This window comes from Oncorhynchus gorbuscha, linkage group LG01 (genome assembly GCF_021184085.1).
Source record: "Oncorhynchus gorbuscha isolate QuinsamMale2020 ecotype Even-year linkage group LG01, OgorEven_v1.0, whole genome shotgun sequence".
NCBI lineage: Eukaryota > Metazoa > Chordata > Actinopteri > Salmoniformes > Salmonidae > Oncorhynchus > Oncorhynchus gorbuscha.
The window spans coordinates 13,222,362-13,249,061 of record NC_060173.1 but is presented as its reverse complement, the minus strand read 5'-3'; the positions used below and the strand labels follow the sequence as shown (position 1 = coordinate 13,249,061).

The 26,700-nt window shown below is 45.6% G+C and overlaps 1 protein-coding gene across 1 annotated transcript in view; it reads left to right on the top strand.

Moving 5' to 3' along the window:
- LOC124033248 (SH3 and multiple ankyrin repeat domains protein 2-like) overlaps positions 1-26,700 on the top strand; it is a 209,048-nt gene that overhangs the window by 3,165 nt on the left and 179,183 nt on the right. Inside the window, exons 2-3 of the mRNA XM_046345236.1 lie at positions 869-1,075; positions 6,180-6,251. Of these exons, the coding sequence (XP_046201192.1) occupies positions 869-1,075; positions 6,180-6,251 (279 nt within the window). The remainder of the gene's footprint in view (positions 1-868; positions 1,076-6,179; positions 6,252-26,700) is intronic.

Here is a 26,700-nt window from a genome sequence, read left to right as displayed (position 1 = left end):
GGGAGATAAGTGTTTCCAGTTTCAGAGATTTTTGTAGTTCGTTCCAGTCATTGACAACAGAGAACTGGAAGGAGAGGCGGCCAAAGAAAGAATTGGTTTTGGGGGTGACTAGAGAGATATACCTGCTGGAGCGTGTGCTACAGGTGGGAGATGCTATGGTGACCAGCGAGCTGAGATAAGGGGGGACTTTACCTAGCAGGGTCTTGTAGATGACATGGAGCCAGTGGGTTTGGAGACCAGTATGAAGCGAGGGCCAGCCAACGAGAGCGTGGCATGATAGAGCGTCTTCTAAATGAACTAAATGTAAATATATATGTAAAAATGTTGATAAATAATGTACTTGATACGGTTGTGATATGAATGCAGTAATTGTAAGTCGCTCTGGATACGAATGTCTGCTAAATTAAATTAGTCAAATGTAAATGTAAAAACTAACAATTGCAAAGCATGCTGAGTATTATTCTAATGAGCTCTGCCCTGAAACAAGGCCAATAACAATACCCATTGTGCTTTGCAGTTAATTTTGGTTGGTTAATTTTCACATATACATTTACATTTGAATAATTTAGCAGACACTCTTAACCAGACTAAAGTATATCAACTAAAGTAGATAAACAACAACATATTACAGTCATTTCTGTAACTGGTATTGAGAACATTATTGCTATTCAGGCTGTCTACTTGCAAATGTCATTTTACATTTTAATTACAAAATGCATGTATTTTAATGAAATCCTTAATTATTTTGATACATTCATCTTCATGGTATTTTGTATGTGTGTTTTGTCATTTTTGGCTATCCCTGATTGTGTGTGTGTGTATATCTTGTCATTTTTGGCTATCCCTGACTGTGTGTGTTTTGGAGCAGAAGTGTATGAGGTTTAAGCCCGAGGCCACGGTGTGGGTTGCTAAGCAGCAGATCCTGTGTACACTGACCCAGACTTTGAGGGACGTGCTGAACTACGGCCTCTTCCAGCCCGCTGTGGAGGGCCGAGAGTCCGGCTTCCTGGATGAGGAGTGTGCCCTTAAAGACTACCCTACTCCCACCAACACGAAGGGGGTCCCCACTCTGGAGGTACAGGAACCATTCAGTTCTCCATCCACCAGGTCCAGCACTAACCCTTAGTCCTAACCCTAGACCTAACCCACCGTACCCTAACCCTAACCCTCAGACTATCCCACCCACCACCAGCAAAGTGATCCCTGGTGGTGCAGTAACAGTTCTGCTCCATAAGTCTGTATGCTCAAATCACTGATTTCTCCACAAAACACAGATCCAAGAGTGGATCTTCGTCACGTCACAGAGAGGCATTCTTGGCTCAAAATGTTATACTAGCCTATAAAGTATGTGGTGGAGCAATGGTTTGTGCATCGCATGCCCTACTTCATTTCTTCAGTACTGCTCCATGACGCAGGTCCAGTCCTCCTGTATTGTCAAACATACGTTACTGATTGTTCCAGAACATACCTTATTAGGCCAGCACGACGTTGCTGTGGATTGTGTGTGCTGCCCCTGTCTACTTCATTTCTTAAGCTCTGTTCAATCCCTGGGGTCCAGTCCTAACACAGCACTGGACATGCTGCTGTAGTCCACCCAGGGCTGTTGTAGTCCACCCAGGGCTGTTGTAGTCCACCCAGGGGTGCTGTAGTCCACCCAGGGCTGTTGTAGTCCACCCAGGGGTGCTGTAGTCCACCCAGGGCTTTTGTAGTCCACCCAGGGGTGCTGTAGTCCACCCAGGGCTGCTGTAGTCCACCCAGGGGTGCTGTAGTCCACCCAGGGGTGCTGTATACCACCCAGGGCTGCTGTAGTCCACCCAGGGCTGCTGTAGTCCACCCAGGGGTGCTGTATACCACCCAGGGGTGCTGTATACCACCCAGGGGTGCTGTATACCACCCAGGGCTGCTGTAGTCCACCCAGGGCTGCTGTAGTCCACCCAGGGCTGCTGTAGTGCACCCAGGGGTGCGTCTGCTAAATGACTTAAATGTAAATGTAATGTAAATGTATACCACCCAGGGCTGCTGTAGTCCACCCAGGGCTGTTGTAGTCCACCCAGGGCTGCTGTAGTCCACCCAGGGCTGCTGTAGTCCACCCAGGGCTGCTGTAGTCCACCCAGGGCTGCTGTAGTCCACCCAGGGCTGCTGTATACCACCCAGGGCTGCTGTAGTCCACCCAGGGCTGTTGTAGTCCACCCAGGGCTGCTGTAGTCCACCCAGGGCTGCTGTATACCACCCAGGGCTGCTGTAGTCCACCCAGGGCTGCTGTAGTCCACCCAGGGCTGCTGTAGTCCACCCAGGGCTGCTGTATACCACCCAGGGCTGCTGTAGTCCACCCAGGGCTGCTGTATAACACCCAGGGCTGCTGTAGTCCACCCAGGGCTGTTGTATAACACCCAGGGCTGCTGTAGTCCACCCAGGGCTGTTGTAGTCCACCCAGGGCTGTTGTAGTCCACCCAGGGCTGCTGTATACCACCCAGGGCTGTTGTAGTCCACCCAGGGGTGCTGTAGTCCACCCAGGGCTGTTGTATACCACCCTGGGCTGCTGTATACCACCCAGGGGTGCTGTAGTCCACCCAGGGCTGCTGTATACCACCCAGGGCTGCTGTAGTCCACCCAGGGCTGCTGTATAACACCCAGGGCTGCTGTAGTCCACCCAGGGCTGTTGTATAACACCCAGGGCTGCTGTAGTCCACCCAGGGCTGTTGTAGTCCACCCAGGGCTGTTGTAGTCCACCCAGGGCTGCTGTATACCACCCAGGGCTGCTGTAGTCCACCCAGGGGTGCTGTATACCACCCAGGGCTGCTGTAGTCCACCCAGGGCTGTTGTAGTCCACCCAGGGCTGTTGTAGTCCACCCAGGGCTGCTGTAGTCCACCCAGGGCTGTTGTAGTCCACCCAGGGGTGCTGTATACCAGCCAGGGCTGTTGTAGTCCACCCAGGGCTGTTGTAGTCGACCCAGGGGTGCTGTATACCACCCAGGGCTGTTGTAGTCCACCCAGGGGTGCTGTATACCACCCAGGGCTGTTGTAGTCCACCCTGGGCTGCTGTAGTCCACCTAGGGCTGTTGCAGTCCACCCAGGGGTGCTGTATACCACCCAGGGCTGTTGTAGTCCACCCAGGGGTGCTGTATACCACCCAGGGCTTTTTGATCCTTCGATGTCGGCTCTTCCTATCATTGTGAAGCAGAATTCACCAAGCGTTGGATTGTTCACCTACTAATAGGGAACGTGAGCTGGGTTTAGACCGTCGTGAGACAGGTTAGTTTTACCCTACTGATGATGTGTTGCTGCAATAGTAATCCTAGTAATAGTAATCCTAGTATTCATCATCATGTGATCTAAAATAAAAATTGTTAGCTTCACTGTCCAAATAGATATTTAAAGGGATTACTATAGATAAATTAACAGAAAATGTATTGAACAAAAACTCCCTTGTCAATTCTGTTGGCCAACCAGTGGGTGTGTTTTCTGGGGTTGAATTACATTTATTGTTGCTGTAGCCCACCCAGGGGTGCTGTATACCACCCTGGGCTGCTGTAGCCCACCCTGGGCTGTTATATACCACCCTGGGCTGTTGTATACCACCCTGGGCTGCTGTAGCCCACCCTGGGCTGTTATATACCACCCTGGGCTGTTGTATACCACCCTGGGCTGTTGTATACCACCCTGGGCTGTTATATACCACCCTGGGCTGTTGTATACCACCCTGGGCTGCTATAGCCCACCCCATCCTACAGAAGCACTTGTCCTGTTTGATCATTATCAAAGAATTTCATCTGGAAGAATTCAGCCACTTAATGAATGATCAAGGGACTGCATCACTATAATAAGTCTCTGTTTTCCAAACAGCTCAGCTGAATTGTGATGAGGCAGCATAGCTGGAAACTCCCTCTTGGCTGTCCCTGGCTCTGTTCTTTGTTCTATATCTCCTCAGTCAGGGGGGTCCCCTGGTATCGCTAGTACTTGACTGAAGTTTTAATTACTGGCTGCCTGGGCGATCTTCTCTGGTAGTGGTACACCTTACGTAGTATTACATATGTATAGATCATCATTAGCAGTGCTGCCAGATGGGTATGATAGTGACTGGTTGTTTAATCAGGATCATTGGGAGATGACTAGAAGTGCCGTGTCGTTGACTATCATTACATGTGAAGAATGTATATTTTCAAATCAATTCTCTATGTGTAATTTTATTACGCTGTAACGGTTCTCTTGTGGTGAAGGAGAGTCGGACCAAAATGCAGCGTGTAGATTGCGATCCATGTTTTAATAAACCAACGTAACACGACTCTAAATACAAACACTACAAAAAAACAATAAACGTAAAGAAAACCGAAACAGCCTATACTTGTGTACACATAGACAGGAACAAGGACACTAAGGACACTAAGAATATGGATGCCTAAATATTTATTTGTTTGTTGTTTTTTTACCTTTATTTAACCAGGCAAGTCAGTTAAGAACATATTCTTATTTTCAATGACGGCCTGGGAACAGTGGGTTAACTGCCTGTTCAGGGGCAGAACAACAGATTTGTACCTTGTCAGCTCAGGGGTTTGAACTCACAACCTTCCGGTTACTAGTCCAACGCTCTAACCACTAGGCTACTCTGCCGCCCTGCAGCATAGCCTAGTGGTAATCACCTGCCTCTGATTGAGAACCACTCCAGACAGCCATAGACTTTGCTAGATCACCCCACTAGCTACAATCCCAATATATACACACCACATACAAAAACCCATGCCACACCCTGGCCTGACCCAATACATGAAGATAAACACAAAATACTTCGACCAGGGCGTGACATACGCAATTCAAGTAATCATGTAATTTTAATTAACTAGGAAGTCGGGGCACCACGGGAACATGTTGTTTATAGAGTTTCAATTTCCCAAATATAACTCAAAACAGTTGCTTATTAATGAATCTGACCTCATCAGTCTCATTACTGAACGTCGCAAACCCTTGGATATCTACACGAACTCGAGCATAGAATCATGAATCAGCGATATGCAAATCGGCTTATTTATTTATTTACTAATTTAATCAATCAAAAAATTACATAAACACACACAAATAGTTCATACATTGGTTACTACATGATACAAAGAAAAAGTCCCTAGCGGACAAAACCGATATGACTGCTTGGTAGACAAAGGAAAGGGGTGGGGACCAAGAGAGGGAAACTCACAGAGGATTACTACACTCATAGAGAGCGGCAAACTCACAGAGGATTACTACACTCATAGAGAGCGGGAAACTCACAGAAGATTACTACACTCATAGAGAGCGGGAAACTCACAGAGGATTACTACACTCATAGAGAGCGGGAAACTCACAGAAGATTACTACACTCATAGAGAGCGGGAAACTCACAGAGGATTACTACACTCATAGAGAGCGGGAAACTCACAGAGGATTACTACACTCATAGAGAGCGGGAAACTCACAGAGGATTACTACACTCATAGAGAGCGGGAAACTCACAGAGGATTACTACACTCATAGAGAGCGGGAAACTCACAGAGGATTACTACACTGCCTTTGTTGTCCCTCTAAGCGATCGCCGGTCTGTCTGCTGGATAGAAATGTTCTTAGATCGGATGTGTTTACCAGACTAAAGTATTTAAACAGCTGCAGTCTGAATAATTCTTCTTTAGTTTGTAGATGTCTTTGCCATTTCACCGTGGGAATGATCTCCATGTTCTCTGGTTTTGTCCCTTGGTAGATTTGTACGTACATTCCACACTATTTAGATGGTAACCTCCTAATTGAGAAGTGTACATAACCAAATACACAGTAATGTGTGTTTCCTGTCCTTCATGACATCACCAAATGAAACACACTCGACATGACTGTCCCTTAAGTGTCCACGGACCATTCCCACTTTCTCAAAAATATAAATGTTGTTTAATTTTCCCATTTTGGGGATTATTAGTTTTGGCAAGGAGAATGCCTTTGTTCTCCATAGGCTCTCTCCCGCCATACTGAGAGTTTCTACCAGGAATTTATGATCGTTGTAAAACCTGATGTGGGAGAGAAAGTGAGAGAGGGGGAGCCACGATATACACCCAAAAGTGCTACATCGTGACAGAAGTCATGACAAGTCTTACTACATCATAATGTATTATAATTTTTTGGCTTTAAGTAAAGTGTTGAAGTAAATTTTCTTCTTCCATTTGCAGTTCCGTTACAAGAGCCGGGTTTATCAACAGCCCAATGTGAATGAGAAGCAAATCGCCAAAATCCACACGCAGGTGAGAAAAATGAATGAAGGGCTTTATATTTATTTTTCGCTTCTTTCAGGTTGTACAATAGATTCATTATATTCATTTAAATGAATGTGAATATCAACGGCTGGTGTACGTTCTTGTATTGGAACGGGTGAAAACTATACCTTGAACAGTTATACCCTGTATCCACCATGAAAAGGTCAATGTGGAAAGGACATGTCAAGGCCAGCAGAGTTATTGCAGTCGTGTGGAAAAATGTATTATTAAGGGAACTTGTCTTTGATATATTCATTATATTATGAGTGAAAGAACATTTCAGGTCTTCTCCCTGTAATGCTGATAGAATTAATGCCCTATTAATCTACAAGCTGAATATAAAGTGTGAATTATTGAAGTGTAGAATTTCCATGGGCTCACTATTCAGCAGGTACATATTTAACATGATTCAGTATTTGATTGAGACAGACAGACAGCTGAGTCCAGGACAAATCCCATCAATGTCCTCCTTCTGGATCAAATAGGAATGCCATACTAAATCATTTACCCATCGAATTATCGAATTCCCTTCACTCTGTTTTCCCTGGTCTTTCAAGTTCACTGTGTGCGTGTGTGTGTGTGTGTGTGTGTGTGTGTGTGTGTGTGTGTGTGTGTGTGTGTGTGTGTGTGTGTGTGTGTGTGTGTGTGTGTGTGTGTGTGTGTGTGTGTGTGTGTGTGTGTGTGTGTGTGTGTGTGTGTGTGTGTGTGTGTGTGTGCAGGAGAGAGAGCGAGGGAGAGAGAAGTACCACTTATTCTGTTATTCAACCAGCTTATTTTGGAGGAACAATGATGAAATGACAAATTATGCACGCAAGCCTGTGTGTGTGGTGTGTGTGTGTTGGGGTTCAAAGTGTAACTGCTTATAAAGTATGTGCACTGGCTGGCGTAAGTCCCCCTGCAGTGTGTCTGTCCTGCCTGAAGGCTGTAGACAAGCCTCTCTTCCCCCACTGCCTGCCGCTGTTCAGCTCAGCTCTGGGACCTGCTCTCTTAACTATTTATAAGTGGCCTCGAAAGTAGCATGTGTCCCTGGATCAGTCCTTGGGAAAGCACCATGAGAGGAACAGCAGTGGAGAGACCTGAGGAACCATCACGTGACACCCATAATGTACTAACCTCATATCAAATCAATGTTTTTTGTCCATCCGCCCGAATACAACTGCTGTAGACTTTACCATGAAATACTTGCATACGAGCCCTTAACCAACAATGCAGAGTTAAAACATATAAATAAAATAGTAAAAGAAGAGGAATACAATCAAATACACAAGAATGGAGCTATATACAGGGAGTACCAGTACCAGATCAATGTGGAGCTATATACAGGGAGTACCAGCACCAGATCAATGTGGAGCTATATACAGGGAGTACCAGCACCAGATCAATGTGGAGTTATATACAGGGAGTACCAGTACCAGATCAATGTGGAGCTATATACAGGGAGTACCAGTACCAGATCAATGTGGAGCTATATACAGGGAGTACCAGTACCAGATCAATGTGGAGCTATATACAGGGAGTACCAGTACCAGATCAATGGAGCTATATACAGGGAGTACCAGTACCAGATCAATACAGGGAGTACCAGTACCAGATCAATGTGGAGCTATATACAGGGAGTACCAGTACCAGATCAATGTGGAGCTATATACAGGGAGTACCAGTACCAGATCAATGTGGAGCTATATACAGGGAGTACCAGTACCAGATCAATGTGGAGCTATATACAGGGAGTACCAGTACCAGATCAATGTGGAGCTATATACAGGGAGTACCAGTACCAGATCAATGTGGAGCTATATACAGGGAGTACCAGTACCAGATCAATGTGGAGCTATATATCAGGGAGTACTAGTACCAGATCAATGTGGAGCTATATACAGGGAGTACCAGTACCAGATCAATGTGGAGCTATATACAGGGAGTACCTGTTATGCAGGTGAATGAGGACCCAAAAGCGACTTGGCGAAAACAGAGTCTTTAATCCAGAAAAGGAAATATGCAATACTCCTAGACAAATCGGAGCGGTAAATAAAGCATAACAAACAATTCCACTCGTAATGACGAGAACAGACTGGAGACTCGATCATAAACTGTAGGTTGCCTCGGGAAGGCACTTGACCGTAGCAGACTCAGACACCTGCTCACCACGCAGCATCTGAGGGAAACACGACACGACAGGGCGATACAAAGACACAGCACGGTGAACAATATACAAGGATCCGACAGGACAGAAACGGAAAACAAGGGGAGAAATAGGGACTCTAATCAGGGGAAAAGATAGGGAACAGGAGTGGAAAGACTAAATGATTGATTAGGGGAATAGGAACAGCTGGGAGCAGGAACGGAACGATAGAGAGAAGAGAGAGAGGGAGGGAGAGAGAAAAAAGGGAACGAACCTAAAAAGACCAGCAGGGGGAAAACGAACAGAAGGAAAAGCAAAATGACAAGACAATATAAGACAAAACATGACAGTACCAGTACCAGATCAATGTGGAGCTATATACAGGGAGTACCAGTACCAGATCAATGTGGAGCTATATACAGGGAGTACCAGTACCAGATCAATGTGGAGCTATATACAGGGAGTACCAGTACCAGATCAATGTGGAGCTATATACAGGGAGTACCAGTTCCAGATCAACGTGGAGCTATATACAGGGAGTACCAGATCAATGTGGAGCTATATACAGGGAGTACCAGTACCAGATCAATGTGGATCTATATACAGGGAGTACCAGATCAATGTGGAGCTATATACAGGGAGTACCAGTACCAGATCAATGTGGAGCTATATACAGGGAGTACCAGATCAATGTGGAGCTATATACAGGGAGTACCAGTACCAGATCAATGTGGAGCTATATACAGGGAGTACCAGCACCAGATCAATGTGGAGCTATATACAGGGAGTACCAGCACCAGATCAATGTGGAGTTATATACAGGAGTACCAGTACCAGATCAATGTGGAGCTATATACAGGGAGTACCAGTACCAGATCAATGTGGAGCTATATACAGGGAGTACCAGTACCAGATCAATGTGGAGCTATATACAGGGAGTACCAGTACCAGATCAATGTGGAGCTATATACAGGGAGTACCAGCACCAGATCAATGTGGAGCTATATACAGGGAGTACCAGCACCAGATCAATGTGGAGTTATATACAGGGAGTACCAGTACCAGATCAATGTGGAGCTATATACAGGGAGTACCAGTACCAGATCAATGTGGAGCTATATACAGGGAGTACCAGTACCAGATCAATGTGGAGCTCTATACAGGGAGTACCAGTACCAGATCAATGTGGAGCTATATACAGGGAGTACCAGTACCAGATCAATGTGGAGCTATATACAGGGAGTACCAGTACCAGATCAATGTGGAACTATATACAGGGAGTACCAGTACCAGATCAATGTGGAGCTATATACAGGGAGTACCAGTACCAGATCAATGTGGAGCTATATACAGGGAGTACCAGTACCAGATCAATGTGGAGCTATATACAGGAGTACCAGTACCAGATCAATGTGGAGCTATATACAGGGAGTACCAGTACCAGATCAATGTGGAGCTATATACAGGGAGTACCAGTACCAGATCAATGTGGAGCTATATACAGGGAGTACCAGTACCAGATCAATGTGGAGCTATATACAGGGAGTACTAGTACCAGATCAATGTGGAGCTATATACAGGGAGTACCAGTACCAGATCAATGTGGAGCTATATACAGGGAGTACCTGTTATGCAGGTGAATGAGGACCCAAAAGCGACTTGGCGAAAACAGAGTCTTTAATCCAGAAAAGGAAATATGCAATACTCCTAGACAAATCGGAGCGGTAAATAAAGCATAACAAACAATTCCACTCGTAATGACGAGAACAGACTGGAGACTCGATCATAAACTGTAGGTTGCCTCGGGAAGGCACTTGACCGTAGCAGACTCAGACACTTGCTCACCACGCAGCATCTGAGGGAAACACGACACGACAGGGCGATACAAAGACACAGCACGGTGAACAATATACAAGGATCCGACAGGACAGAAACGGAAAACAAGGGGAGAAATAGGGACTCTAATCAGGGGAAAAGATAGGGAACAGGAGTGGAAAGACTAAATGATTGATTAGGGGAATAGGAACAGCTGGGAGCAGGAACGGAACGATAGAGAGAAAGAGAGAGGGAGGGAGAGAGAAAAAAGGAACGAACCTAAAAAGACCAGCAGGGGGAAAACGAACAGAAGGAAAAGCAAAATGACAAGACAATATAAGACAAAACATGACAGTACCAGTACCAGATCAATGTGGAGCTATATACAGGGAGTACCAGTACCAGATCAATGTGGAGCTATATACAGGGAGTACCAGTACCAGATCAATGTGGAGCTATATACAGGGAGTACCAGTACCAGATCAATGTGGAGCTATATACAGGGAGTACCAGTTCCAGATCAACGTGGAGCTATATACAGGGAGTACCAGATCAATGTGGAGCTATATACAGGGAGTACCAGTACCAGATCAATGTGGAGCTATATACAGGGAGTACCAGATCAATGTGGAGCTATATACAGGGAGTACCAGTACCAGATCAATGTGGAGCTATATACAGGGAGTACCAGCACCAGATCAATGTGGAGCTATATACAGGGAGTACCAGCACCAGATCAATGTGGAGTTATATACAGGGAGTACCAGTACCAGATCAATGTGGAGCTATATACAGGGAGTACCAGTACCAGATCAATGTGGAGCTATATACAGGGAGTACCAGTACCAGATCAATGTGGAGCTATATACAGGGAGTACCAGTACCAGATCAATGTGGAGCTATATACAGGGAGTACCAGCACCAGATCAATGTGGAGCTATATACAGGAGTACCAGCACCAGATCAATGTGGAGTTATATACAGGAGTACCAGTACCAGATCAATGTGGAGCTATATACAGGGAGTACCAGTACCAGATCAATGTGGAGCTATATACAGGAGTACCAGTACCAGATCAATGTGGAGCTATATACAGGGAGTACCAGTACCAGATCAATGTGGAACTATATACAGGGAGTACCAGTACCAGATCAATGTGGAGCTATATACAGGGAGTACCAGTACCAGATCAATGTGGAGCTATATACAGGGAGTACCAGTACCAGATCAATGTGGAGCTATATACAGGGAGTACCAGTACCAGATCAATGTGGAGCTATATACAGGGAGTACCAGTACCAGATCAATGTGGAGCTATATACAGGGAGTACCAGTACCAGATCAATGTGGAGCTATATACAGGGAGTACCAGTACCAGATCAATGTGGAGCTATATACAGGGAGTACTAGTACCAGATCAATGTGGAGCTATATACAGGGAGTACCAGTACCAGATCAATGTGGAGCTATATACAGGGAGTACCTGTTATGCAGGTGAATGAGGACCCAAAAGCGACTTGGCGAAAACAGAGTCTTTAATCCAGAAAAGGAAATATGCAATACTCCTAGACAAATCGGAGCGGTAAATAAAGCATAACAAACAATTCCACTCGTAATGACGAGAATAGACTGGAGACTCGATCATAAACTGTAGGTTGCCTCGGGAAGGCACTTGACCGTAGCAGACTCAGACACCTGCTCACCACGCAGCATCTGAGGGAAACACGACACGACAGGGCGATACAAAGACACAGCACGGTGAACAATATACAAGGATCCGACAGGACAGAAACGGAAAACAAGGGGAGAAATAGGGACTCTAATCAGGGGAAAAGATAGGGAACAGGAGTGGAAAGACTAAATGATTGATTAGGGGAATAGGAACAGCTGGGAGCAGGAACGGAACGATAGAGAGAAGAGAGAGAGGGAGGGAGAGAGAAAAAAGGGAACGAACCTAAAAAGACCAGCAGGGGGAAAACGAACAGAAGGAAAAGCAAAATGACAAGACAATATAAGACAAAACATGACAGTACCAGTACCAGATCAATGTGGAGCTATATACAGGGAGTACCAGTACCAGATCAATGTGGAGCTATATACAGGGAGTACCAGTACCAGATCAATGTGGAGCTATATACAGGGAGTACCAGTACCAGATCAATGTGGAGCTATATACAGGGAGTACCAGTTCCAGATCAACGTGGAGCTATATACAGGGAGTACCAGATCAATGTGGAGCTATATACAGGGAGTACCAGTACCAGATCAATGTGGATCTATATACAGGGAGTACCAGATCAATGTGGAGCTATATACAGGGAGTACCAGTACCAGATCAATGTGGAGCTATATACAGGGAGTACCAGATCAATGTGGAGCTATATACAGGGAGTACCAGTACCAGATCAATGTGGAGCTATATACAGGGAGTACCAGCACCAGATCAATGTGGAGCTATATACAGGGAGTACCAGCACCAGATCAATGTGGAGTTATATACAGGGAGTACCAGTACCAGATCAATGTGGAGCTATATACAGGGAGTACCAGTACCAGATCAATGTGGAGCTATATACAGGGAGTACCAGTACCAGATCAATGTGGAGCTATATACAGGGAGTACCAGTACCAGATCAATGTGGAGCTATATACAGGGAGTACCAGCACCAGATCAATGTGGAGCTATATACAGGGAGTACCAGCACCAGATCAATGTGGAGTTATATACAGGGAGTACCAGTACCAGATCAATGTGGAGCTATATACAGGGAGTACCAGTACCAGATCAATGTGGAGCTATATACAGGAGTACCAGTACCAGATCAATGTGGAGCTATATACAGGGAGTACCAGTACCAGATCAATGTGGAGCTATATACAGGGAGTACCAGTACCAGATCAATGTGGAGCTATATACAGGGAGTACCAGTACCAGATCAATGTGGAACTATATACAGGGAGTACCAGTACCAGATCAATGTGGAGCTATATACAGGGAGTACCAGTACCAGATCAATGTGGAGCTATATACAGGGAGTACCAGTACCAGATCAATGTGGAGCTATATACAGGAGTACCAGTACCAGATCAATGTGGAGCTATATACAGGGAGTACCTGTTATGCAGGTGAATGAGGACCCAAAAGCGACTTGGCGAAAACAGAGTCTTTAATCCAGAAAAGGAAATATGCAATACTCCTAGACAAATCGGAGCGGTAAATAAAGCATAACAAACAATTCCACTCGTAATGACGAGAATAGACTGGAGACTCGATCATAAACTGTAGGTTGCCTCGGGAAGGCACTTGACCGTAGCAGACTCAGACACCTGCTCACCACGCAGCATCTGAGGGAAACACGACACGACAGGGCGATACAAAGACACAGCACGGTGAACAATATACAAGGATCCGACAGGACAGAAACGGAAAACAAGGGGAGAAATAGGGACTCTAATCAGGGGAAAAGATAGGGAACAGGAGTGGAAAGACTAAATGATTGATTAGGGGAATAGGAACAGCTGGGAGCAGGAACGGAACGATAGAGAGAAGAGAGAGAGGGAGGGAGAGAGAAAAAAGGGAACGAACCTAAAAAGACCAGCAGGGGGAAAACGAACAGAAGGAAAAGCAAAATGACAAGACAATATAAGACAAAACATGACAGTACCAGTACCAGATCAATGTGGAGCTATATACAGGGAGTACCAGTACCAGATCAATGTGGAGCTATATACAGGGAGTACCAGTACCAGATCAATGTGGAGCTATATACAGGGAGTACCAGTACCAGATCAATGTGGAGCTATATACAGGGAGTACCAGTTCCAGATCAACGTGGAGCTATATGGAGTACCAGATCAATGTGGAGCTATATACAGGGAGTACCAGTACCAGATCAATGTGGATCTATATACAGGGAGTACCAGATCAATGTGGAGCTATATACAGGGAGTACCAGTACCAGATCAATGTGGAGCTATATACAGGAGTACCAGATCAATGTGGAGCTATATACAGGGAGTACCAGTACCAGATCAATGTGGAGCTATATACAGGGAGTACCAGCACCAGATCAATGTGGAGCTATATACAGGAGTACCAGCACCAGATCAATGTGGAGTTATATACAGGGAGTACCAGTACCAGATCAATGTGGAGCTATATACAGGAGTACCAGTACCAGATCAATGTGGAGCTATATACAGGAGTACCAGTACCAGATCAATGTGGAGCTATATACAGGGAGTACCAGTACCAGATCAATGTGGAGCTATATACAGGGAGTACCAGCACCAGATCAATGTGGAGCTATATACAGGGAGTACCAGCACCAGATCAATGTGGAGTTATATACAGGGAGTACCAGTACCAGATCAATGTGGAGCTATATACAGGAGTACCAGTACCAGATCAATGTGGAGCTATATACAGGGAGTACCAGTACCAGATCAATGTGGAGCTATATACAGGAGTACCAGTACCAGATCAATGTGGAGCTATATACAGGGAGTACCAGTACCAGATCAATGTGGAGCTATATACAGGGAGTACCAGTACCAGATCAATGTGGAACTATATACAGGGAGTACCAGTACCAGATCAATGTGGAGCTATATACAGGGAGTACCAGTACCAGATCAATGTGGAGCTATATACAGGGAGTACCAGTACCAGATCAATGTGGAGCTATATACAGGGAGTACCAGTACCAGATCAATGTGGAGCTATATACAGGAGTACCTGTTATGCAGGTGAATGAGGACCCAAAAGCGACTTGGCGAAAACAGAGTCTTTAATCCAGAAAAGGAAATATGCAATACTCCTAGACAAATCGGAGCGGTAAATAAAGCATAACAAACAATTCCAGTAATGACGAGAACAGACTGGAGACTCGATCATAAACTGTAGGTTGCCTCGGGAAGGCATGACCGTAGCAGACTCAGACACCTGCTCACCACGCAGCATCTGAGGGAAACACGACACGACAGGGCGATACAAAGACACAGCACGGTGAACAATATACAAGGATCCGACAGGACAGAAACGGAAAACAAGGGGAGAAATAGGGACTCTAATCAGGGGAAAAGATAGGGAACAGGAGTGGAAAGACTAAATGATTGATTAGGGAATAGGAACAGCTGGGAGCAGGAACGGAACGATAGAGAGAAGAGAGAGAGGGAGGGAGAGAGAAAAAGGGAACGAACCTAAAAAGACCAACAGGGGGAAAACGAACAGAAGGAAAAGCAAAATGACAAGACAATATAAGACAAAACATGACAGTACCAGTACCAGATCAATGTGGAGCTATATACAGGGAGTACCAGTACCAGATCAATGTGGAGCTATATACAGGGAGTACCAGTACCAGATCAATGTGGAGCTATATACAGGGAGTACCAGTACCAGATCAATGTGGAGCTATATACAGGGAGTACCAGTTCCAGATCAACGTGGAGCTATATACAGGGAGTACCAGATCAATGTGGAGCTATATACAGGGAGTACCAGTACCAGATCAATGTGGATCTATATACAGGGAGTACTAGATCAATGTGGAGCTATATACAGGGAGTACCAGTACCAGATCAATGTGGAGCTATATACAGGGAGTACCAGATCAATGTGGAGCTATATACAGGGAGTAGCAGATCAATGTGGAGCTATATACAGGGAGTACCAGTACCAGATGAATGTGGAGCTATATACAGGGAGTACCAGTACCATATCAATGTGGAACTATTTGAGGTAGATATGTAAATGAATGCAGGGTAAAGTGACCAGGCATCAGGATAGATAATAATAAGGCATTTGAGGTATATATATATATATATATTTTTTTTTTTCACCTTTATTTAACCAGGTAGGCTAGTTGAGAACAAGTTCTCATTTGCAACTGCGACCTGGCCAAGATAAAGCATAGCAGTGTGAACAGACAACACAGAGTTACACATGGAGTAAACAATTAACAAGTAAATAACACAGTAGAAAAAAAGGGGAGTCTATATACAATGTGTGCAAAAGGCATGAGGAGGTAGGCGAATAATTACAATTTTGCAGATTAACACTGGAGTGATAAATGATCAGATGATCATGTACAGGTAGAGATATTGGTGTGCAAAAGAGCAGAAAAGTAAATAAATAAAAACAGTATGGGGATGAGGTAGGTGAAAATGGGTAGGCTATTTACCAATAGACTATGTACAGCTGCAGCGATCGGTTTGCTGCTCAGCTAATGTTTGAAGTTGGTGAGGGAGATAAAAGTCTCCAACTTCAGCGATTTTTGCAATTCGTTCCAGTCTCAGGCAGCAGAGTACTGGAACGAAAGGCGGCCAAATGAGGTGTTGGCTTTAGGGATGATCAGTGAGATACACCTGCTGGAGCGCGTGCTACGGATGGGTGTTGCCATCGTGACCAGTGAACTGAGATAAGGCGGAGCTTTACCTAGCATGGCCTTGTAGATGACCTGGAGCCAGTGGGTCTGGCGACGAATATGTAGCGAGGGCCAGCCGACTAGAGCATACAAGTCGCAGTGGTGGGTGGTATAAGGTGCTTTAGTGACAAAACGGATGGCACTGTGATAAACTGCATCCAGTTTGCTGAGTAGAGTGTTGGAAGAAATTTTGTAGATGACATCACCGAAGTCGAGGATCGGTAGGATAGTCAGTTTTACTAGAGTAAGCTTGGCAGCGTGAGTGAAGGAGGCTTTGTTGCGGAATAGAAAGCTGACTCTTGATTTGATTTTCGATTGGAGATGTTTGATATGAGTCTGGAAGGAGAGTTTGCAGTCTAGCCAGACACCTAGGTACTTATAGATGTCCACATATTCAAGGTCGGAACCATCCAGGGTGGTGATGCTAGTCCGATTTGACACACTGAACTCTGTCTGCAAAGTAATTGGTGAACCAGGCAAGGCAGTCATCCGCAAAACCGAGGCTACTGAGTCTGCCGATAAGAATATGGTGATTGACAGAGTCGAAAGCCTTGGCAAGGTCAATGAAGACGGCTGCACAGTACTGTCTTTTATCAATGGCGGTTATGATATCGTTTAGTACCTTGAGCGTGGCTGTGACCGGCTCGGACCCGTGACCGGCTCGGAAACCAGATTGCACAGTGGAGAAGGTACGGTGGGATTCGAGATGGTCAGTGACCTGTTTGTTGACTTGGCTTTCGAAGACCTTAGATAGGCAGGGCAGGATGGATATAGGTCAGTAACAGTTTGGGTCCAGGGTGTCTCCCCCTTTGAAGAGGGGGATGACTGCGGCAGCTTTTCAATCCTTGGGGATCTCAGACGATATGAAAGAGAGGTTGAACAGGCTGGTAATAGGGGTTGCGACAATGGCGGCGGATCGTTTCAGAAATAGAGGGTCCAGATTGTCAAGCCCAGCTGATTTATACGGGTCCAGGTTTTGCAGCTCTTTCAGAACATCTGCTATCTGGATTTGGGTAAAGGAGAACCTGGAGAGGCTTGGGCGAGGAGCTGCGGGCGGGAGGGGGGGGCTATGTAAATGAAGGCAGGGTAAAGTGACTAGGCATCAGGATAGATAATAATAAGGTATTTGAGGTAGATATGTAAATGAAGACAGGCAGGGTAAAGTGACTATGCATCAGGATAGATAATAATAAGGTATTTGAGGTTTATATGTAAATGAAGACAGGCAGGGTAAAGTGACTATCCATCAGGATTGATAATAATAAGATATTTGAGGTAGATACAGTGGCTTTGAAAGTATTCACCCCCTTGGCATTTTTCCTATTTTGTTGTCTTACAACCTGGAATTAAAATGGATTGTTTTAAATTAAAAATCCTAGTTATGACGTCATGACAAATGAGCTGTTATTGTCCCTTCAGTCACTGGTTGTGTTTCGTACAGTGCCAGCTATGTGTAACACATAAGATATGCTTACGAACTGGAAGGAATAATAGATAACAACATATGTGGATGCTGTTAATACCCCAGCAATAGTCGTTACCAGCTGCACACTACAAAGACCACATCCTTGTTTACCACCAAGATGACATGGCACACTTCTCTCCAAATTGCCCCTAAGGCACTAGTAAGTGCACTATATATGGAGTAGGGTATCATTTGGGACGCAGAAATGCAAAAACCAACCCCTCATACTCCAAAATAAAGACAGTGATTACAGGAGCATGTTTAAATATGGAAGAGGAGTCGTGGGTTGAGGGACCAGGGCTTGCGAAAGTTTTAACCCACCTTGGAATGTTTCCTATTTTGTTGCCTTACAACCTGGAATTAAAATGTTATTTTGGGGGGTTTGTATCATTTGATTTACACCACATGCCTACCACTTTGATGATGCAAAATATGTTTTATTGTGAAACAAACAAGGAATAAGACAAAAAAAAACAGAAAACTTGAGCGTACATAACTATTTCCCCTCCGCCCAAAATTCAAGACTTTGTAGAGCCACCTTTTGCAGCAATTACAGCAGCAAGTATCTTGGGGTATGTCTTCATAACCTTGGCACATCTAGCCACTGGGATTTTTGCCCATTCTTCAAGGCTAAACTGCTCCAGTTCCTTCAAGTCGGATGGGTTCCGCTGGTGTAAAGCAATCTTTAAGTCATACCACAAATTCTCAATTGGATTGAGGTCTGGGCTTTGACTAGGCCATTCCAAGACATTTAAATGTTTCCCCTTAAACCACTCAAGTGTTGCTTTAGCAGTATGCTTAGGGTCATTGTCCTGCTGGAAGGTGGACCTCTGTCCCAGTCTCAAATCTCTGGAAGACAAACAGGTTTCCCTCAAGAATTTCCCTGTATTTAGCACCATCATTCCTTCAATTCTGACCAGTTTCCGAGTCCCAGCCGATGATAAACAACCCCACAGCATAACGCTGCCACCACCATGCTTCACTGTGGGGATGAGGTTCTCAGGGTGATGAGAGGTGTTGGGTTTGCGCCAGACATAGCGTTTTCCTTGATGGCCAAAAAGCTCAATTTTAGTCTCATCTGACCAGAGTACCTTCTTCCATATGTTTGGGGAGTCTCCCAAATGCCTTTTGGCGAATACCAAACGTGTTTGCTTATTCTTTTCTCTATACAATGACTTTTTCTGGCCACACTTCAGTAAAGCCCAGCTCTGTGGAGTGTACAGCTTAAAGTGATCTTATGGACAGATACTCCAATCTCCACTGTGGAGCTTTGCAGCTTCTTCAGGGTTATCTTTGGTCTCTTTGTTGCCTCTCTGATTAAATCAAATCAAATCAAATCAAATTTTATTTGTCACATACACATGGTTAGCAGATGTTAATGCGAGTGTAGTGAAATGCTTGTGCTTCTAGTTCCGACAATGCAGTGATAACCAACAAGTAATCTATCTAACAATTCCAAAACTACTGTCTTATACACAGTGTAAGGGGATAAAGAATATGTACATAAGGATATATGAATGAGTGATGGTACAGAGCAGCATACAGCAGATGGTATCGAGTACAGTATATACATATGAGATGAGTATGTAGACAAAGTAAACAAAGTGGCATAGTTAAAGTGGCTAGTGATACATGTATTACATAAGGATGCAGTCGATGATGTAGAGTACAGTATATACGTATGCATATGAGATGAATAATGTAGGGTAAGTAACATTATATAAGGTAGCATTGTTTAAAGTGGCTAGTGATATATTTACATCATTTCCCATCCATTCCCATTATTAAAGTGGCTGGAGTTGGGTCAGTGTCAATGACAGTGTGTTGGCAGCAGCCACTCAATGTTAGTGGTGGCTGTTTAACAGTCTGATGGCCTTGAGATAGAAGCTGTTTTTCAGTCTCTCGGTCCCAGCTTTGATGCACCTGTACTGACCTCGCCTTCTGGATGATAGCGGGGTGAACAGGCAGTGGTTCGGGTGGTTGATGTCCTTGATGATCTTTATGGCCTTCCTGTAACATCGGGTGGTGTAGGTGTCCTGGAGGGCAGGTAGTTTGCCCCCGGTGATGCGTTGTGCAGACCTCACTACCCTCTGGAGAGCCTTACGGTTGAGGGCGGAGCAGTTGCCGTACCAGGCGGTGATACAGCCCGCCAGGATGCTCTCGATTGTGCATCTATAGAAGTTTGTGAGTGCTTTTGGTGACAAGCCGAATTTCTTCAGCCTCCTGAGGTTGAAGAGGCGCTGCAGCACCTTCTTCACGATGCTGTCTGTGTGGGTGGACCAATTCAGTTTGTCTGTGATGTGTATGCCGAGGAACTTAAAAAATGCTACCCTCTCCACTACTGTTCCATCGATGTGGATAGGGGGGGTGTTCCCTCTGCTGTTTCCTGAAGTCCACAATCATCTCCTTAGTTTTGTTTACGTTGAGTGTGAGGTTATTTTCCTGACACCACACTCCGAGGGCCCTCACCTCCTCCCTGTAGGCCGTCTCGTCGTTGTTGGTAATCAAGCCTACCACTGTTGTGTCGTCCGCAAACTTGATGATTGAGTTGGAGGCGTGCGTGGCCACGCAGTCGTGGGTGAACAGGGAGAACAGGAGAGGGCTCAGAACGCACCCTTGTGGGGCCCCCGTTTTGAGGATCAGCGGGGAGGAGATGTTGTTGCCTACACTCACCACCTGGGGGCGGCCCGTCAGGAAGTCCAGTACCCAGTTGCACAGGGCGGGGTCGAGACCCAGGGTCTCGAGCTTGATGACGAGCTTGGAGGGTACTATGGTGTTGAATGCCGAGCTGTAGTCGATGAACAGCATTCTCACATAGGTATTCCTCTTGTCCAGGTGGGTTAGGGCAGTGTGCAGTGTGGTTGAGATTGCATCGTCTGTGGACCTATTTGGGCGGTAAGCAAATTGGAGTGGGTCTAGGGTGTCAGGTATAGTGGAGGTGATATGGTCCTTGACTAGTCTCTCAAAGCACTTCATGATGACAGAAGTGAGTGCTATGGGGCGGTAGTCGTTTAGCTCAGTTACCTTAGCTTTCTTGGGAACAGGAACAATGGTGGCCCTCTTGAAGCATGTGGGAACAGCAGACTGGTATAGGGATTGATTGAATATGTCCGTAAACACACCGGCCAGCTGGTCTGCGCATGCTCTGAGGGCGCGGCTGGGGATGCCGTCTGGGCCTGCAGCCTTGCGAGGGTTAACACGTTTAAATGTCTTACTCACCTCGGCTGCAGTGAAGGAGAGACCGCATGTTTTCGTTGCAGGCCGTGTCAGTGGCACTGTATTGTCCTCAAAGCGGGCAAAAAAGTTATTTAGTCTGCCTGGGAGCAAGACATCCTGGTCCGTGACTGGGCTGGGTTTCTTCATGTAGTCCGTGATTGACTGTAGACCCTGCCACATGCCTCTTGTGTCTGAGCCGTTGAGGGAATAGCTGCACTGTTTGTATTCGGTCATGTTGGTTCGCGCTTTCAGTTTCACGCGAATGCTGCCATCAATCCACGGTTTCTGGTTAGGGAATGTTTTTATTGTTGCTATGGGAACGACATCTTCAACGCACGTTCTAATGAACTCGCACACCGAATCAGCGTATTCGTCAATATTTTTATCTGACGCAATACGAAACATGTCCCAGTCCACGTGATGGAAGCAGTCTTGGAGTGGGGAGTCAGCTTGGTCTGACCAGCGTTGGACAGACCTCAGCGTGGGAGCCTCTTGTTTAAGTTTCTGTCTGTAGGCAGGGATCAACAAAATGGAGTCGTGGTCAGCTTTTCCGAAAGGGGGGCGGGGCAGGGCCTTATATGCGTCGCGGAAGTTAGAGTAACAATGATCCAAGGTTTTACCACCCCTTGTTGCGCAATTGATATGCTGATAAAATTTAGGGAGTCTTGTTTTCAGATTAGCTTTGTTAAAATCCCCAGCTACAATGAATGCAGCCTCCAGATAAATGGTTTCCAGTTTGCAAAGAGTTAAATAAAGTTATAGGGGGATATATACGGCTGTGATTATAATCGAAGAGAATTCTCTTGGAAGATAATACGGTCTACATTTGATTGTGAGGAATTCTAAATCAGGTGAACAGAAGGATTTGAGTTCCTGTATGTTTCCTTCATCACACCATGTCTCGTTAGTCATGAGGCATATGCCCCCGCCACTCCTCTTACCAGAAAGATGTTTGTTTCTGTCGGCGCGATGCGTGGAGAAACCCGTTGGCTGCACCGCATCGGATAGCGTCTTCCCAGTAAGCCATGTTTCCGTGAAGCAGAGAACGTTGCAGTCTCTGATGTCCCTCTGGAATGCTACCCTTGCTCGGATTTCATCAACCTTGTTGTCAAGAGACTGGACATTGGCAAGAAGAATGCTGGGGAGTGGTGCGCGATGTGCCCTTGTCCGGAGTCTGACCAGAAGACCGCTACGTTTCCCTCTTTTTCGGAGTCATTTCCTTGGGTCGCTGCATGCGATCCATTCCGTTGTCCTGTTTGTAAGGCAGAAAACAGGATCCGCGTTGCGGAAAACATCTTCTTGGTCGTACTGATGGTGAGTTGACGCTGATCTTATATTCAGTAGTTCTTCTCGACTGTATGTAATGAAACCTAAGATGACCTGGGGTACCAATGTAAGAAATAACACGTAAAAAACAAAAAACTGCATAGTTTCCTAGGAACACGAAGCGAGGCGGCCATCTCTGTCGGTGGCCCTCTCTTGGCAGGTTTGTTGTGGTGTCATATTCTTTCCATTTTTTATTTAGGATTTAATGGTGCTACGTGGGATGTTTAATGATAGGGATGATATTTTTTTATAACCCAACCCTGATCTGTACTTCTCCACAACTTTGTCCCTGACCTGTTTGTAGAGCCCCTTTTTCAAGGTGCTGTATGTACATGAAGGCATGGTAAAGTTATTAGGCATCAGGGTAGATAACAATAGTTGCCAAATAAAGACCAGGTAGCAGCAGCCGTGTAAATGTGTGCGTGTGTAAATGTGTATGTATTTGTGTTTGTGTTGTGTCGATCTGCATGTTTGTGTTATGTGTATTTGTGTGCGTATGTAGTATACATGTATGTGAATATGTGTAGGGTTTGTGTGGGAGTGTCAATGTACTGTGTGTGAGTGAGTGTGTATATGGTTTAGATATATAGTCTAGTGAGTGTGTATAAGGTCAGTGCAAGATAGAGTCAGTGCAAATAGTTTGGGTACCATTAATTGACTATTTAGCAATTTGGCTATTTAGCAGATTTATGGCTTGGGAGCCTGTTGGTCCAAGAGCAGATCCTTCAGTACCATTTGTCTCAGCAGTCATCTGTCACTTACACATCCCTCCCTCCCTCTCTCTGTTTTCTCTCTCAATTCAATTCAATTGGCATGGGAAACATGTGTTAACATTGCCAAAGCAAGTGAAGTAGATATTAAACAAAAGTGAAATACACAATATACATGGACAGTAAACATTACACTCACAGAAGTTCCATATGAATAAAGACATTACAAATGTCATATTATGTACATATAAAGTGTTGTAACGATGTGCAAATGGTTAAAGAACAAAAGGGAAAATAAATAAACATAAATATGGGTTGTATTTACAATGGTCTTCCTTCTTCACTGGTTGCCCTTTTCTTGTGGCAACAGGTCACAAATATTGCTGTTGTGATGGCACACTGGTATTTCACCCAGTAGATATGGGAGTTTATCAAAATCAAATTCTTTGTGGATCTGTGTAATCTGAGGAAAATATGTGTCTCTAATATGGTCATGCTGTCACGTCTGCTCCCGCTCGTCCCTCCTCTGGCGTTTGAGGGCGCCAGGTTGCCCTGCATCACGCATTCCTGACATCATTTACGCACACCTGCCTTCCCTTGTCATACGCTGCAGAAATATTGGACTTACCTGGACTCACTTTATCATCTGTTTACCTTCCCTGTATTTGTCAGTTTCCCTGCTCTGGTCCCTGCTGATGCATTGATTGTTTTTTGTCTTTGTTTTCTTGTATGCTGACGCTGTTCCTGTCTCGTTCCATGTCCGTTCCTTATTAAATGTGTGACTCCCCGTACCTGCTTCGTCTCTCCAGCGTCATCACATGTGACAGAATGTAGAGGTCATCACACAAAGCATCGGGGAGTACTGGCATTCCGGTTGGTATGGTGGCATCGGCTCTGGGTTGCCACCGATGGAACTGGGGATGCCTAGCCAGAACGTCGGGCTTTCATGCCCTGGCTGGCTCGAGAGGTTTCCTTGCCTCGGTTGGCTCGGCGGCGTTCCATCCCACGTCGCTCTCCACTGGATCATCGGGCTCCCTCGCTGCAGCAGGATCAACAGGCGTTTTGCCTCAGTCAGATTGTCTGGCTTCCATGCCTCAGCCAGCTCGCCAGGCTCTCACGCTCCTGCCGGTTCATTGGGCACCCACGCCCCAAACAGCTTGCCTGCGCCCATGTCTCGGCCGGTTCACCCAGGTGGGATGCCGGGTGGCGCCCCTGGGGGGGGGGGGGTACTGTCGTGTCTGCTCCCGCTCCCCCCGGCACTTGAGGGCGCCGGGCTGCCCTGCATCACGCATTCCTGCCATCATTTATGCACACCTGCCTTGTCTCGTAACGCACTTCAGCAATATTGGACTCACTTTATCATCTGTTTATTACCTTCCCTTTATTTGTCAGTTTCCCTGCTCTGGTCCCTGCTGATGCATTGATTGTTTTTTGTCTTTGTTTTCTTGTATGCTGACGCTGTTCCTGTCTCGTTCCATGTCCGTTCCTTATTAAATGTGTGACTCCCCGTACCTGCTTCGTCTCTCCAGCGTCATCACATGTGACACATACATTTGGCAGGAGGTCTTTCTCTCTCTCACTCTCTCTCATAGCTTGTCTTCTCTTGAGAGCCAGGTCTTCCAATGGCGTCCTCTATCAATATCAAGGCCATGCACACTGAGTCTGTACATAGTCAAAGCTTTCCTTAATTTTGGGTCAGTCACAGTGGTCTGGTATTCTGCCTCTGTGTACTCTCTGTTTAGGGTCAGTCACAGTGGTCAGGTATTCTGCCTCTGTGTACTCTCTGCTTAGGGTCAGTCACAGTGGTCTGGTATTCTGCCTCTGTGTACTCTCTGCTTAGGGTCAGTCACAGTGGTCTGGTATTCTGCCTCTGTTTACTCTCTGTTTAGGGTCAGTGACAGTGGTCAGGTATTCTGCCTCTGTGTACTCTCTGTTTAGGGTCAGTCACAGTGGTCTGGTATTCTGCCTCTGTGTACTCTCTGTTTAGGGTCAGTCACAGTGGTCTGGTATTCTGCCTCTGTGTACTCTCTGTTTAGGGTCAGTCACAGTGGTCTGGTATTCTGCCTCTGTGTACTCTCTGTTTAGGGTCAGTCACAGTGGTCTGGTATTCTGCCTCTGTGTACTCTCTGTTTAGGGTCAGTCACAGTGGTCAGGTATTCTGCCTCTGTGTACTCTCTGTTTAGGGTCAGTCACAGTGGTCTGGTATTCTGCCTCTGTGTACTCTCTGTTTAGGGTCAGTCACAGTGGTCTGGTATTCTGCCTCTGTGTACTCTCTGTTTAGGGTCAGTCACAGTGGTCAGGTATTCTGCCTCTGTGTACTCTCTGTTTAGGGTCAGTCACAGTGGTCTGGTATTCTGCCTCTGTGTACTCTCTGTTTAGGGTCAGTCACAGTGGTCTGGTATTCTGCCTCTGTGTACTCTCTGCTTAGGGCCAAATAACATTCCAGTTTGCTCAGTTTTTTGTTGTTGATTCTTTACAATGGTTCAAGTAATTATGTTTCTGTTTTCTCATGATTTGGTTGGGTCTAATTGTGTTGCTGTCTTGGGTCTCTGTGTTGTCTGTTTGTGTTTGTGAACAGAGTCACTGTACCAGCTGGCTGAGGATAATTTTCTCCAGGTTCACCTCTCTGTAGTTGAGGGCTTAGTCAGATTCAGATTGTTTAATATTCATATGAACAGGGTTTCAGATGTGATTGCAGGGTACAGTGAAACTCTTAGGCTCTGAGCTCTGAGGACCAAGTGAAAAAAAATAATGAAAATGGTTATATATAACAAAAATAGAAATAGCACTGTATATATAATATTAACTGTAGCAGTGATGAATAAATACAATGGGGGTGGGTCCATAGGGGGAGAGGGGAGCAGGTATCTGACTAGTGCTGGCTGTTCAGCAGCCTGATAGTCTGAAGGTAGAAACTATTGCCAGTCTTTCAGTTTTTGCCATGAGGCTCCTGTTCTGCCTGCATCTGAGTGACTGAAGCGGAGAGAACAGGGCATGGCTTGGGTCCCTGATGATCTTTATTTAACTAGGCAAGTCAGTTAAGAACAAATTCTTATTTTCAATGACGGCCTAGGAACAGTGGGTTAACTGCCTGTTCAGGGCAGAACGACAGATTTGTACCCTGCCGCCCCTCTTCTTGGACTTCCTGTGACACATGTTGTTGTAGGTGTCCTGTATTGTAGGAAGTGTGCACCCAATGGTGCGTTTGGCTGCACGTGTCCCCCTCTGAAGAGCCTTGCGGTCCATGGCGTGATACAGCCTGACAGTATGCTCTCGAATGGTGCTCCTTTAGAACACTGTGAGGGGCCCTCTAGGACAGGCCATATTTCTTCAGCATCCTGAGGTTGAAGAGTCG